This window comes from Tachypleus tridentatus, chromosome 6 (genome assembly GCF_004210375.1).
Source record: "Tachypleus tridentatus isolate NWPU-2018 chromosome 6, ASM421037v1, whole genome shotgun sequence".
Classification (NCBI taxonomy): Eukaryota; Metazoa; Arthropoda; class Merostomata; order Xiphosura; family Limulidae; genus Tachypleus; species Tachypleus tridentatus.
Genome location: NC_134830.1, coordinates 156,336,966 through 156,353,605, shown reverse-complemented (window position 1 = coordinate 156,353,605; position 16,640 = coordinate 156,336,966). Strand labels below are relative to the sequence as shown.

General features: G+C 33.0%; 1 protein-coding gene across 1 annotated transcript in view; it reads left to right on the top strand.

Annotated features, from left to right (window-relative positions):
- Positions 1–16,640, top strand: part of LOC143254190 (uncharacterized) — a gene marked incomplete in the record, with an annotated part of 711,062 nt that overhangs the window by 398,816 nt on the left and 295,606 nt on the right. Inside the window, 1 exon segment of the mRNA XM_076508987.1 lies at positions 8,253–8,652. Within this exon segment, the coding sequence (XP_076365102.1) occupies positions 8,253–8,652 (400 nt within the window).

Sequence of the window (16,640 nt, the reverse complement as noted above, 5' to 3'; positions counted from 1 at the left end):
AAGAAGACCTGAATGACCTTGCTCGTGATTTGTATCTGTCAAAACAGCAGTCAGAGCTCTTGGCTTCTCGGCTTAAACAGTGGAACCTAGTCCAGGAAGATGTAAGGATCACCAGTTTCAGGAATCGGAACAAAGACCTTGCTTCATTTTTCGACATGGAAAACAAGTTGTGCTACTGCACAAATGTACCTGGCTTGTTCACTTTCCTTGGTTTGCCACATAATCCTTCAGACTGGCATCTTTTCATAGACTCTTCCAAGCGAAGTCTCAAAGCTGTGCTTCTGCACAACGGGAATAAATATCTTAGCATTCACACTGCACACTCTGTTCATCTAAAGGAGTCCTATGACAATATGGAGCTTCTTTTGGAAGCTGTTAAGTACAACCAGTACCAGTGGAGTCTGTGTGGGGACCTCAAGGTCATTGGTCTTCTTATGGGTATGCAAGCGGGCTTCACAAAGTACTGTTGCTTTCTCTGTCTCTGGGATAGTCGATCTGTATCCCAGCATTACAAGCAGAAAGACTGGGGGTCTAGAAGCACTTTCGTTCCTGGCGAACACAGCGTCAAAGAGAATCCTCTGGTTGACATGAAGAAGGTGCTTCTTCCTTCTTTTCACATCAAGCTTGGTTTGATGAAGAATTTCGTGAAGGCCATGGACAAAAATGCTGCTGCCTTCCAACACTTGTCCACTGTGTTCCCAGGTCTCAGTGCTACTAAGCTCAAAGAGGGCATCTTTGTCGGACCTCAAATCCGAGAAGTGCTGAAGGATACTGATTTTGAGGAGCTTCTTACCTTAAAGGAACTGAGAGCATGGGAAGCATTTAACTCAGTCTGTAGTGGCTTCCTTGGTAACACACGCGTACCAAATTACCAAGCCTGTATTGAGAAGTTGCTTAAGACTTATGAGGATATGGGATGCCGAATGTCACTCAAAATTCATTTTCTCCATTCCCACCTCAACTGCTTCCCTCCAAACCTTGGAGCAGTGAGTGATGAGCACGGAGAAAGATTCCACCAAGACATTACCAAGATGGAGAGCAACTACCAAGGCAAGTGGAACCCCAGCATGATGGGAGACTTCTGCTGGATGCTCTTGCGTGACATCCCGGAGGCAAAATACACCAGATCATCTAAGAAAACACACTTCTAACTGTCTGCGGTACTATGAATTGTGTCATCCAAGTATATTTATTCCGTCAATGTTCTTTATCTATCCTGTTTTATCTGTAAAAAAGCTGCTGCAACTGTTGAAATAAGCACGTATATACTCTGTATATACTAAAATGAGACTATTTAAAAGCCAGAAAACTAGAGGTGATAGAGCAAAACTGTTTATAAATTTGAATTCAGCACACCCAAATCAGTAAAAAACACCTATTCACATTCTTGCCTCAGACAAAAAATATTTTTTTTGTAAACCAGTGTAATCATAATGAAAGTGAATAAAACGAAAAACTCATAAACATAATAACATAGATTTACACATCACATGAGACATTAGTGTTAGACCTATTACATTGTAAACCGTTACATATTCTAAATAGTTCTTTAAAGATTTTGAACAAGTAGAAGTGTTCATCATAATAGTATTACAACCACACTCTATGCATGTTTCTATATAGACAGTCTTATATACGGCAAACATAGTTTGCGGAATGCTATTTAAGTTAGCCATTGAATACTACATACATTATACATATTATAAATTAAATATATTACAGATATTATAATCAATAAGGTTACTGAAACTAACCTTATAAAAAAATTGAAACATATATTAGAACCACGCACCTATGCTCAGAAACATGAAAGTAAAGTATATCAAACACTTGAAATGATTTGAGATCTATTTATACATTCTTCAAGATCTGTTAATTGAAAAAAATAAAGTTGGTAAAGGAACTTATTTAATGAGAACATGAGTTGTTGAGCATACATGGAGTGCCAACTGAGAAAACATTGTTACGATGCAAGTACGTGTCTGTAGAAAGTAGCGTTCGGTAAGTTTATTTATATTCAGTTGTATGTGAGTTTTCACGATGGCAAAGCCACATCGAGCTATCTGTTGAGTCTACCGTTGGTTCAGTTGTCTTTATTGTGAAACATAGAACATTAAGTAAATAAGAAATAATTATTGGACGCACCGTAGAGCTTGTTTTGTCTGCAAGACTAACTAACGTGTGTCTTAATTTACGTTTCTTATATAGTCGTACAATATCTCTGAACTTTCTGTACTGGGATAAAATGTATCTGAATATTCTTTACTGGTGCAAAATTCAACCGTTTCTGAACCTTAGTGTACGGTATCTATGCGTACTATAACGGCATATAATATGACTGGACTTCAATTTCCATACTGGGATAAAATGTATCGGAATTTGTATTTAATGATACAGTCTCTCTGAACCATTTTTAGAGCAAAAAGATTAATTTATCGTTCTGAACTGTAAGACAAAACGCTATAATTATAAGATAGTTTTTCTTCTTAAAGGACAAGCAAAGAGCAACAATATTTAACTAAAACATTTATGACATAAAACCGTACTTGTAACAAACGTTAGATAATTTTCCAAAAAACTTGTGATGTAACAAAACATTTGCAATTAACATATGGTAATTTACTAAAACACTTTTAAAATAAACATTATTTGCTTTTATATCTGATGAAACAAATTAATGTTTGCCTATGTTATTAAATACTTGCCTTGATTTTGGAAAATTCTTCGTAATTATGATTTTCTGTCTTATTTCTGCTACACTTCCTGGCCCGCCATGACCAAGCGCGTTAAGGTGTGTGACTCGTAATCTGATGGTCGCGGGTTCGCATCCGCGTCGCGCCAAACATGCTCGCCCTCCCAGCCGTGAGGGCGTTATAAAGTTACGTTCAATCCCACTATTCGTTGGTAAAAGAGTAGCCCAAGAGTTGTCGGTGGGTGGTGATGACTACCTGCCTTCCCTCTTCTAGTCTTAAACTGCTAAATTAGGGACGTCTAGCACAGATAGCCCTCGAGTTACTTTGTGCAAAATTCCAAAACAAACAAGCTACACTTCCTTCTTGGAGTATCGTTTGAATTCCAGGCATTTTGCCAATACCGCATGTAAGCACTGGTTGTTTACTTCGACTTTAATTTTATAACATTTTCCTCGGTTCAAGTTCTGAGTATATTTGTTTGTTTTCGAATTTCGCTAAAAGCTAGATGAGATTTATCTGCGCTAGCTGTCCCTAAATTTGCAGCGTAAGACTGGAGGGAAGGCCTCTAGTCATCATCACCCACGGCCTACTCTGTGGCGACTATTTTACCAACGAATAATGGGGTTGATCCAATATGACGCCCCCAAGGCCGAAAGTGCGAGCATGTTTGGTGCGATCATAATTCAACCTGCGACCTTCAGATTACGAGTCGAACGATTCAACCCACCTGTTCATGCCGAGCCTTCCAATGTCACAACTAAACCAGAAAACCTGCTCTAAATGTAGATAAAACCTCCAATAGACCCCACTGCACGTGTATTCTATACAAATTGTTGAAGACAGCTAGAGTTGGATGTGTTATTATCGACGTGATTTGATATTCCAGTTGTTTAGAGAAGTATCACGAATTTACAAATGAAATACACATATAACGTAGTTTATTTGTTTTAATACTATTCTTTAATGTGTACTTTAAACAAAACCACATGAAAAACAAAGTGACAAGTTTATTTTAAAATATGTATATCATATGTTTTTTTTCAGCTGCAGCACAGAGGCTTATAAAACAGCTCAAAGTTATTATTAATTTATTAATATTTTAAGTTCAAAAACGAAAACCAGAAAGAAAAATAGTTAAGTAATTCAAGTGAAAATTCTGAAAACGGAGATGAAGGAGAAGAAACTTCTCATACTGAGGTAGAGATAGTTCCTTCCTGCACTAAAAATAATACGAATGATGTTACTAACTTAAACAAAGCTTTGGATGTTGATAACGCAAAAACTAATGAAGAAGAAAAAAATCTAGAACAAAGCGATGAACAAACAAATGAAAACCAAGAGTTTACTCAAGTAGTATCGTAAATAAAAAGTAGAAATTCATTACAAAATGAAACTACACACCCAAAAAATACACCACTTAAAACAAAACACCCATTTTTTTTTTACTATTATTGAAGGCGTGCCTGGCACATATAATCAACTGCAACTAGCAGCGGAATTTAACAGATGTAAACCAGGTGTTGAAACAGCTGGCGTCAAGCGTTTACCTAGGGGCGGTGTCCTTCTCCGAGGTCAAGGAGCTGCTGACGTAAATAAACTAATTAAAGAATGGCCCAAGGACGCCTTCACAATTGGGAACATGAATATATATTTACCAGGAACTAATCTACAGCCTAAGACAATAGTAATCCGTAGGGTGCACCACTCCATAACAAAACAGAATATTGAGCAAGCATTACATAATCTAAATATACCATACCCCTAAAGTGGAAAGAATTATCTCCAAGGTCACTAAGAAACCAACAAATTTAGAAAGAGTTGACATGGAACAACATTACAACATCTTGGAACTGATAAACAATGGTATCATTTTGTGGTACCAAATATTCCAAGATGATCACTAAAAACATCAGCATTAGAAATTACACAGTGTTATAATTGCCAACGACATGAACACGTTTCAGCGGCATGTCTACAAACACCGAGGTGTTGCGGATGTGGCGGTGAACACCACATAACTCCATGTAAAAAAGATTAAGCTGAACCAAACTGCTGTAACTCTGGGGAAACACAAACAGTAAATTATAAAGGATGCGACAAATAAAAAGATAAAACAACGCATTTATGATATAAAAACAATAAAACCAACACAAGATAACACACCTAAAACCACAAACACACACAACTACAGGTCCATTTACATATGCAAAAATGTTGAAAGAAAACACTACACAAACAAAACCACCAATAAAGAAACAACAAACTTCAACCAAAACAGTGAGCAATTTACAAGAACTTAACAAAATCACAGATACAACAAGCAACCAAGAAAATAACAATCTGTAATGAACTCTGTAAAAACATTGTTACAGAGTTCATTACAGAATTTACAAAACCGACCCAATCGAAATATATCATAGACCTATTCATTGACATCGCTAAAAAATACATAACATCACATATTCCGAGTGGAAGACTTAATATCAAATATTAACCCTGATATTCTTGTAATAAGTGTAACACTAATTTATCCTCAGAATAGATTCAAAATATGTAACTATACATCAATAAGAAGAGAGAGAAGAAATAATCAAGACACCAACAGAAGAATTATGTTATAATATAAAAAAACACCTTAACGATATTACATCTATCCTTTCTACCATAATAAAAAAAATATATATAATTAATTTTTTAACCTGTACTTACGAAATTATGTTGATCTAAATATAAATTACATATGCAAAGTTAATCCATGAACTTTATGAAAATGTTTGCACATTCCTACGTAAAACGTCACCACCTTCGAATAGAAGTGGACCGTTATTAGCTTTTCGTTCTTAGGATTAATGACAGCTGATTTAGAACAAGAAACCCATATGATACAAAAATATCTGTTAGTCCAAGCGAACAAGATTAGCTGTTTCTAGATCAAGTTTTCAAAATAATCACAGGAGTGGACAGGGTTGTTAATCATTATTCATTGTAAACGTTTCTGAACAGTTTTAGTATATTTTTAAAAAAGTATCCTAATCAAGAACGTTTAGCATCAGGAAATGTTATATTAAATATTTAGCATAGATGGTGATGTGTGATAGAACTATGACAATTTTATAGTATTAATGACAAGAATCTGGCAGTCTACATTCCATGGCGTTACTATAAATAAGTTATTAACACTGTTTAGAGGAGAAAACGTATTCGTAAAGCTCAGTTCCGAATAAAATGGTTGTGATCTTATAAATTTCTTATTTCATTGTATTTATTAAAGTGTATTAATAAAAAAGTCTATTCAAAGCAACATTAAAGGTGAAAGTGAGTTTACGGGATATGAAGTTGGATTGGTGACAGTCGAAGCTTTCTTTGATAATACAGTTTTTTTAGAAGATTCCATGACATCTGACCATCTATTTTTATATTAAGAAATGAAAGAAGTGGCGGTAAAACTAATTATATTCACTCTTGGTGCTTTACTATCAACTACAGTCAGAAATCTTTATTAGATGGGATTTTATCATAATCTTAAATCAACATCTCCTTAGTTTACGGGTACATGAACAAAAAATAAACTTTTTTTCTTTTTTTTATATTGTTTAAGTCACACTAGACAGCACTATGTTCCAGAAATCTTTGAAATGAAATATTTATTTATCAAATAAAATCATGGTTTCAGAACATTTACAAAAGAAACTTAAGTTTACAGATTTCTCCATTTTTATCAATTCCAGTCCAAACATAAAATACATCTATTAACATATATTCATCGTTTCCTTTTCAATAATGAACTGAAACAGTGTTGTAGAACAGTGTTTTGGCTTTAATTTACGGTAACACTTCCATATTTCCTGCATGGTTACAGTTTTAATGCGATTTAGGAAAACAGTGTGACATGTTGTTGTTCAATTTAATGAGATTCATCAAAACTGTTAAAAGTCAAACAGTATTGTTAAATTTGCTAGCTTCTGATCTAATGAACCAATAAGGATCCTAATTTGATAAGACATCTAGCGATATATTCGAGACAACATAACTTGTAGACATTATAAATTAATTATATTACAGATATTATAATCAATAAATATAGTGTAACTATCCTTAAAAGAAGAATACAACATTCCATACGAAGCACGTTCCAATTACTCGGAAACAAGCTGGTAAAGTAAAGTAAATATTCAAATCGATTTCAGATCTGTTTACAGCTTTTGATTGAAACAATAATAAAGACAGAGAAACTTATTTAATTAAAACATGAATTGTTAATCATACATACTATACCAACGAAAAAATGTTATTAAATAAGTACCTGACAATAAAAATTCGCGTTTAGAAAATTTATTAATATTCAGTTGTGTTTTTGTGTTTTTATAATTGCAAAGCCACATCGTTCTTTCTGCTGAGTCTTCCGTATATTCAGTTGTCTCTACTGTATAACATAGAACAATAAATCATTAAGAAGTAATTATTAAACGTACCGTGTAACGTATAATTTAAGTAAAATGGTAAATTTTCATCTAAATATCCTTAAGTTAACTCATTTAAAAAGTTTGACATCACTTAACGTCACGATACCAAACCTAAACTCGTTTGGAGTGTAACAAATAAATAATAATAATGTGTAAAATAAAAACAAACAAGTTAACGTTTTTGCATAAAATAATTGAGATTATAACATAGGGAAACAAATAACTGTGTATTTTACTTTTGGACGAAATTATATAAACCCCACAAGGCTTATTCAACACGATATCCAACTTTGAAACTACATCAGTGTCAGAAAAAAAAACTAAAAACATTTCTATAAAGTTTGTAGCGTTGATTTGTGATTTAAATTTCTTTATCAACATATCTCGAAAAGAATCTAGTTACAAAGAACGACTTTCGTATGATATAAGATCAGTAAATAGTAATCTGGGTCATAAAAGTTTCGTAACTCAGAGCTGTGGCCTTCACTGTGATGGCATCATTACAACACATTATATAAATTCGTAAATTTGAAGAATATTTTTAACATAACCAACTTACTTGCAGGTGATATCAACGTATTTAAACTTATTGCATTATAATGAAGATGAAGTCAGTGGTAAGTGTTTTACAGTTTATTCTGTAAGTTAATTATCGGTTGAACTGAAGCACAGCTCACCGGAAACGAATAGTTTTATTTATAGCATGGTATCATTCCAGTATGATAAGTGGCAAAATAATATGAGATAAATAGACCAAAATTAATAAATAATCTTTACGTTGAGTAGATTCACTAAATTAATCAGTCATTTCTATTGCAGTTATTAATAAAAATTAGGCTAAACAATTTAGACAAAACATGAATAAGGCCATTTATTTTATACTTAATTTGATCTATGTATGAACATTTCGCAATAAAATAGTAAAACTTTATGGAGAAAAAGTTATAGAATAAGCTAATTTACATCGTACTAGTTTGTGCAGCTCTATGTTTCTGTCAAATAACTTTGGAATTCCTCGCGGAAGAAGCACATAGATTGGTTGTTTAATGGTCCTAGCTTAATAAAAAATGAAATTTATTATTTAATTTTTTTACAGAATTTTATTCTACTTTTGGTGATTACGGTCTACACTGTAGGAAGTTACGCTGAAAACGGAAGTAACAAAATAACCCGAAACATCCACAATGGTAATAGTGGTTACGAATATATAGGGGGAAATAGTAGAGCTCTTAACAGACGTTGTAAAAAGAATGGTTTTAATAAGAAACCAGATTTCGGAATATGTAACGGAAATGAAAGATACAAGAAGAATATGTTTAGAAGAGACCCAGACGTAGGCTTGGTTTTTGACAGTGACCCTAACTTAATATATGGGTTAACAAGAGGAAAACGAACAGCAAGACAAAGAATTTACAGTGGAATAAGAAAAGATATAAGATTGGATAGTGAGCAAAGAATGAATGACAGTCTACATTTGGACGCATCAAATCGTATTGGTGGAGGGTAATTCGTAACAACTCACTTAATTTCGACGTTCAAGTTAGTATAAATAAGTAAGAATATCAACATTTAAAAACGGAAGAGTTTCAAAGTTTCCCTTTTTAAATAATAAAGTTAATCAATATAACCACCAGGCCATACCTCTCGGCTCGTGAATCTCAGGATCGCTGGTTGTAATTATGCTTTTCCAATCATTGATCAAAGTTTACCTCAAATTTTCAAAATTCGTGACTTATGTAATGTCTTTTTTATTAATATGAACATTATCTCACAGGATAAAAGAATGTCATTGGTATGTTAAGTTTTTGGAAGAACCTGGTTTGATAACTTTATTGTTTTTAAAATATTTGAATATTTAAAAAAATTGCCACCTTCTAATGGTAACCATAAGTCGTTGGTTTTCTAAATGATGTGTAATGCCTAAGAGTTTAAAATTTATACACATTAAAAAACGTATCAGGTATGAAGTGAAAAACATAAGGGCCTTATGTCACTTTGTTTATTTAATGAAAAGCAACAAAGATGGCAATGTGATCTTTGTTTGTCGCATAGAACCAATACCAGATATTAGCGATTTATGTTACTAAAGTCATTGATAAGTCGTTGGGGGGAAGAAAGAGAACAGTTGTGTTTGTGCAGCATAAGTAATCTTCGATTTTATTCAAGGGAAGGAATGGAACATTTTAACTTCTACTTCACAATTAGCTGAAAGGAAATAAGAAAGTATTCATAAATAGAATAGCGTCTGTGATATATTATTTGTTGCAAAAAATCCCACTGGTATATATATATATTTATATGTCGGTTATAATAACGTTTAATGGAAATGAACTTATATGAGAAGAAAATTATCTATATATATGTATAGATAAAAGTATAACGTATATTGAAATCCAATTACAACAGTAATCAAATAATTTATAGTTGTCTTCAAACATCAACTTCCTCAGGATAACAAAGAGAAAGTTTGCAGCTCTTTGTTAACCTGAATATGATCTACACAGGTGGAAACGTTGTTGTCTACTTTATTTTAATAAACGTTTTGATACCCATACCAAACGTCTTGAGATAATTTTTGCTTCAAGTGGGTTTCTCGTTATCATGATTAAACTTCCCAAATCCTTTGAAAATTATTAAAGTTAATTAAATAACTTATAACAACATCGACAATTTTATGCTTTTAATTCAACTTATATTAAACTTTATACATGTTTTTTTTTCCTTTTTACAGCTTTTTAGAATCTGGATTATTGCCGGGAGAAGTGATGTTGTGAAATCCTTCCTTTGTTCAATCAACAACCCGTAGGTAATATAGTGAAAGAAAAATATATTGAAATTACTGTAAACTAAATTTTGATATAAATAAATTTTGCATTGGAATTTAATTTAATTTTGTGTAACAGAAAACAAAGAACATTTTGTTTGTTTGTTTTTGAATTTTGCACAAAGCTACTCGAGGGCTATCTGTGCTAGCCGTCCCTAATTTAGCAGTAAGACTAGAGGGAAGGAAGCTGGTCATCACCACCCACCGCCAACTCTTGGGCTACTCTTTTTACCAACGAAAACTTGGAATGACAGTCACATTATAACGCCCCCACGGCTCGGAGGGCGAGCATGTTTAGCGCGATGCGGGCGCGAACACCAAGAGAAGACTAATAACGAATTTATCAGAATGATCAAAGGCTATCAAAGTCTCAACATATCAGTCATAATAATTCATGTTCTACGTGAAAGAAAATGTAACAAGATTTAGGAGAAAAACGTTCTGTAATGGTTAAACTTCCCTTATTATATCTCGACTCATAATCTTAGGATCGCAGGTTCGAGTTCACGTCAAACCAAAATACTCGCCTTCTCAGCCGTGGAAGCGTTATAATGTGACGGTCAATCCCAATATTCGTTGTTAAAAGAGTAGCCCAAGAGTTGGCAGTGGGTGGTGATAACTATCTGCCTTCTTACATTGCTAAATTATGGACGGATAGCGCATATAGCCCTCGTGTAGCTTTGCGCGAAATTCAAAAACAAACTAACTTTTAACTATTCGTTATTTAATTAACTTCCTTAATTAGTTCATGGCATACATTGTTTTACCTTTTATTAATGGATTGAACTCATGTGTGGATTGAGATAAAGCTTGCTTTGAACCTCTACGTTGTTATTTTTTGGAATATTTTCGTTAGTTTTTATTAACGACAAAACCGTAGTTAAAACAAAAATATCTTCATAAAGTTGTTCTTTCGTCTCATTATTGTATGTTATCTTTCAAGTTCCTGAAACAAAGATTTTCGTGATTCTTCGTATGTACACAAAAATATCATTAGGCTCACCTGGATCCTGAGATAAGAGAAAAAGAAGATTCCTGTTTGTAAGACGAGACGATTATGATAATTTGGGTTGTTCAAAGAAAATTCGTTACCATTAACTTGGTTCTATAGCACTCGTCTGAAGAACGAGCGGTTCTACCTCATATTTACTGACGCTATACTCGCTATACTTTGACCTTCGCTGATAAAGCGGTAAGTCTACGGAGTTACAACGCTAAAATCGGAGGTTCGATTCCCCTTAGTTGAATTAGCAAGTATTCTGATGTGTCTTTGCTATAAAAAAACACAAACACACACACTACCCGTTATAAACCTGGTGACGTCATTAAACAGTGAGAGCAAACGAAACATAAATATGTAAGTCAACATATATTCATTCACAAAAATGTTTTGTTCCTGTTGACATGAACCCAAACTGAATAGTGTTGCTGTACTGTTCAGGACAGTTCAGTTGGTTGTTTCAAGTTATGTACACAAATACAGAAGGGTCTACTTGGGATATTTGTTCAATAGATTTCGAAATGTTCAGTATCATGGAACATTATATAAATTTTAATTGGTAATTAGGGGTGGGATTTGTGATTCCTCTGAGAAAAGGCCTAATATTCTATACTTTGTATGTTCTCCTTTTCATAGGAAGTCGTTTTTATACTATCATAAGAAGATATCTCTCGAATAAAATCAAACTCAACTTTTACAACAAAGTGTAAGAAACCTAAGTGTGATATACGTTCTGACGTCAAGTTTTAAGTATGACAGATTTAGTTTTTTCGGATATTGCAATAATTTTAATAGAATATGCAGATATTATTACTAAACCAACAGGCCAGTCTAATAACTTGTGGCAGGGAAGTTTTGAAATGAACCATATGAGAGTATCGTATAATGAACGATATTACTTTAAAGTCACACCTACAACTTTGCGTGTTAGGCTTAACTAAGTCTGTTAAATGTGACTGAGTCTTCACATTTCACGAAATTAAAAGTAAAGGTTTTACTCAGTGCCAACATGTTATTTTGAACGAAATCGAAATTCAAAACAAGTTGTTTAGTTAGATATCAGTTATCACACTGAGACTTCTACTCAGAACTTCCTAGTACACTACGCCCTTGACATTTTTCTAAACGTCTAAAAGTATTTGACCCTTAAACCCAAACGAGATGCTGAAAACTTCGTGTCTAACGTAACATCAATAAAGATAGTTTTTTAAATGTTTCTAGGAACACTTAAACATAAGCATCAAGTGAATTGCTACATAATGAGAGAAAAAACGAAACGTAAAATTACTAAAATTGTTGTCTTGTAATCGAAATCGTTAAAATCATGTTTAAAAATATCGAACAAACCGAAGAAAATTTGAACTTGTTTATAATTCCATTTGAGTATTTCAATATTTTTATTTCTGGGAAACAAACTGAATGCAGTAATAAAAAAGTGAAAATGTTTGTTTGTTTGTTTTTGGAATTTCGCACAAAGCTACTCGAGGGATATCTGTGCTAGCCGTCCCTAATTTAGCAGTATAAGACAAGAGTGAGGGCAGCTGGTCAACACCACCCATCACCAACTCTTGGGCTATTCTTTTACGAAACAATACCGGATTGACCACAATGTTATAACGCTCACACGTGCTGAAAAGGTGAACATGTTCGATAGCCGTGTTTGGGATCCGAGACAAGCACATCATGTAATAGTCGAACGCTACATTTCCATCAGGTCACGCCATAAATAATAAAATATTTATTGTTTGTACTTCACGTTGTCTTTTTTTTTTAATAATTTAAATAAAAGTAAATGAGCCTGGCATGGCCACGTGGTTAGGGCTCTCAACTCATAATCTGAAAGTCGAGGGTTTGAATCCCCGTCACACCAAACATACTCTCTCTTTCGAACCTGGGGTCGTTATAACGTGATGGTCAATCCCACTATGCGTTGGTATAAGAGTGGCCCAAGTGGTGATGACTAGCTGCCCTCCCTCTTGTCTTATACTGCTAAATTAGAGACGGCTAGCGCTGATAGCCCTTTTGTAGCTTCGCGCGAAATTCAAAACAAACCAAACTTTACACATTACTAACATAGATATGTTGATATAAATACTGCTATATAATTCATCACAAGTTTTATTATATACATCTCTTATGAACTTGACAACCTTAACTTTAATTAAGCCACGTTAAGCGTCTTTCATATCAATCACAGGTCGCATTAAGTAAATTATATGTATATAAAGTAAGGTAATTTTTTTACATTCTTTTAGCAATAGTTTTTAACTGAAACATATCTTCATACCATACTTCAGAAGAACAAAATTGTCTAAGCAATACAAGTTGAAGAGAGTTTTATTATAAAGGTCAAGAAACTTGTGAATGTGAAGCATACAAAACTATCTAGTACCGTGAATGTCATATAACAAGGGTTGGTTTGATTTGGTTTGAATTTTCCCGCAACGCTAGTCGAGAGTTATCTGAGGTAGCCGTTCTTAATTTCGCATTGTAAAATAGGCAGAAAACAGCAAGTCATCACCACTAACCGCCAACTCTTGGGCGACTCTTTTACCAACGAATAGTGGTATTGACCGTCAAATTGTAACGGCTCTATGGCTGAGAGGGCGAGTATTTTGGTTTCACATTCACACCAACCCGCGATCCTGAGGTTACAAGTCGATATATAACAAGGGAATATTAACTGTTACAGACGTTTTCTTACCTATATCCTGTTACATTTTCTTTCATGTATAACATGAATTATGTTACATATGTTGAGACTGAGAGACTTTTGTCACTCTGATAATTTTGTTATTGAGCTTCTCTTGAACTATTTTTTTTTCTGTTTTGTGAATATTTCATCAATTAACTATCTTTTTTTAATTTTATAATAGTCATAATCGTGGATAATCCTAATTTCCTTATTTTGTTGCCTGTTTGTTAGAAGTTAGTTTCAACTTAAAATGCTAAAATTCGGAGCTCAGTTCCACTCTGTGTACAGAACGCAGATCGCCCATTTTTTGTGCTTGGGTTCAAAAGTCACCAATACAATGTTTTAATACCTTTGAAATATAGATCAATAAGTTGGTTTGTTTTATATTGTTTATTTATGATCACCATATTTGTTTTATATTATTTGTTTATAAGTAGTAGATCTGTTTTCTGTTGTTTACTTATAACTGGTACATTTTTTTATATTGTTTGTTTATAATAATAACAAATAATTAATTTAAGAAAAAACCAAAACAAACGCAAAAGTAATCACTTACGTCGGTTATTTTACTTAGGGGGAAATGAAGGTTTTTTTATTCATTGTTTATATTAATGTTATGATTATCACCCCAGCGTTTTTTTCGTCAATTCTGATATCTTATAACATTAAAATTCAGACTTCGATACCCACAATAGGTGAGAAACAGGTAGATATTATGTAAAAACTTTACATATAACGGCAAACAAATGCAGCATTAGCTTATTACAGCTTCATAATAAAAATAAAGTTAATTTGCTTCATAATATTTATTTAAAAAATTGGAAAACTAAATTGTCTATCTTTGTGGTTATTGTTCAGAAGTAATGAGAAATATTTCCATTTCGCTAATGGTACTAACCGTATTTCTTTAATCACTTAGATAAGTACTCCAGTTACTCAATTAATCATCTTAGTTTCGTCTCATCTTCTTGAGTTGTGTAATTAGACCAAGTAGTCGCTGACGAAGCTATGAAATTTCACATAGGAAAAAACAGAGCCTCCATTGTGCAAGGGTCCAACTAACTGAAACGTACAAATAGTTTTAAATAGATTTTCAAGTCTTTAGATAATCACTCGGTTATTAAGCAACTTTTTCACTCAGAAAAAAAATTATTTAAAAAAACAACACGATTTTCGCTAAGTTTCGAAAAATAAACAAACGAAAATTTAATCATGTCATTATTGTTATTTCACTCCAGTATACATTTAACACCTTTTTGTTCTTGTCAGCTTTCCAACGCATACATTTTAATATCCTTTACTATCTTGTACGTCATGGAGAATGATATGAAGATATGTTTTAGTTAACAACTATTTCTAATACATAAAAGTGCGGATTGTGTCCTTTGCTACAGGTGTCATTACATAAGTTCATGTGTAATACATATAAATCTATTCACTATTTGTAGGTTTCATATATTGTAAGTACGGAAGTAATTTCCTATCATTTTCATCTAACATTTTTTGTAATATATTTGGACGTATAAAGTATAAAATCAACTTTTTGTCTTCAGCTACATATATAATACTTGTTCTAACCTAGATAACTCAATTTCCAACGGTAAATAATAATTTTTGTTAGTTATTCTGAATTCTATGTTTGAAAACTAACATTTCAGGTCCTGCTGAATGAGGTTCAGACTGTCTGATATTGGTACGTTTCAAAATTTTCTAATGTATACTAAGACTTAGGAGAATTTCCGGTCATCTAATTGAAAAGACTGGTTTAATTGATTCATTACAGTGACATGTTAAGTTAACCATTTATATTTATACCTGTCTTTGTTGTTCGATTTTCTTGTTTAATTGACGTAAATCGTTTGTATTTACTTATGCGAACAAAAATTTGAAAGCATTTTCACCTGCGTCTATTTAACCACGTTTTCATGGAATCCGATCGGAAATCGTAATGCTATATTTAATATCCTTTAATTCTAATCACAAATCTTCAAATGTTAACAAGATATCGTCTAAATAAGGTGTCATAGTTCTTAGTTCCTTCTTGTATCATCCTTACTGGACATCACATTGCTATTACCTGATTTGTCATATGAAATGACGTAATATTTTCCGAACCACCGTCATCGAAATTATCACAACAACTTACGACAAAAGATTTGTCGAACAATATTACTTCTTCTTGTAATCAAACTATAAATCGAACATACTGTAAAAGTTCGAAAATTATTCACATATCTCATGATAATATAAGATTTTCTTCTTCAATAAAAAATCATACGCGTCTAATTTCTCATTGGTAAAATACGTTCTTTGCGGCCATGTTTCCACTCATCAAAAGGATAATGATGGATAGTAAATCGACAGATATTTTTACAACTAAAACATATAAAGAGAAATGTCCGATAACCTCTCAGACACACACATATATATATACAAAATATTCAATATTGTTTATCCACGTCGTCCTACATTGTTAACTTAAGTCTAATTACAGCTACGACTACTGCTTAATATATCGTTAAAAGCTCCAAGCACACCATGTGTTTCATCAATAAAGCTAACATTTACTCTGTTAATGTTATTTGTGGGTCGATGTTCAACTACTTGGAAACAAAATTTTACTCGTTTTTAGTAGGGGTAAGGATTACTTCTGGTTGAGTTAGTACACGACCACGTGATCTAAGGTTATAATCAAGGGTAACAGTATCATCTTACGTCGTCATAGATGTTCTTGATACACAGACCCTGTTACTTGTCCTCGATACCAATGTGGTATTAGCGTCTTCTAACTCTTAATTTTCTGTGTAGGCTTTACTTATCTCTTCATTGTTATAAGATAAATCTAATTTATTCGAATAATAAGAATGGACTTTAATATTTTTTTTTTGTCAGTTGCGTGGTTTTCATCAATCATATATTCCTAAAGATAGGGTTTCCTTTCTTCAGCTTCTTTAATCTATTAACA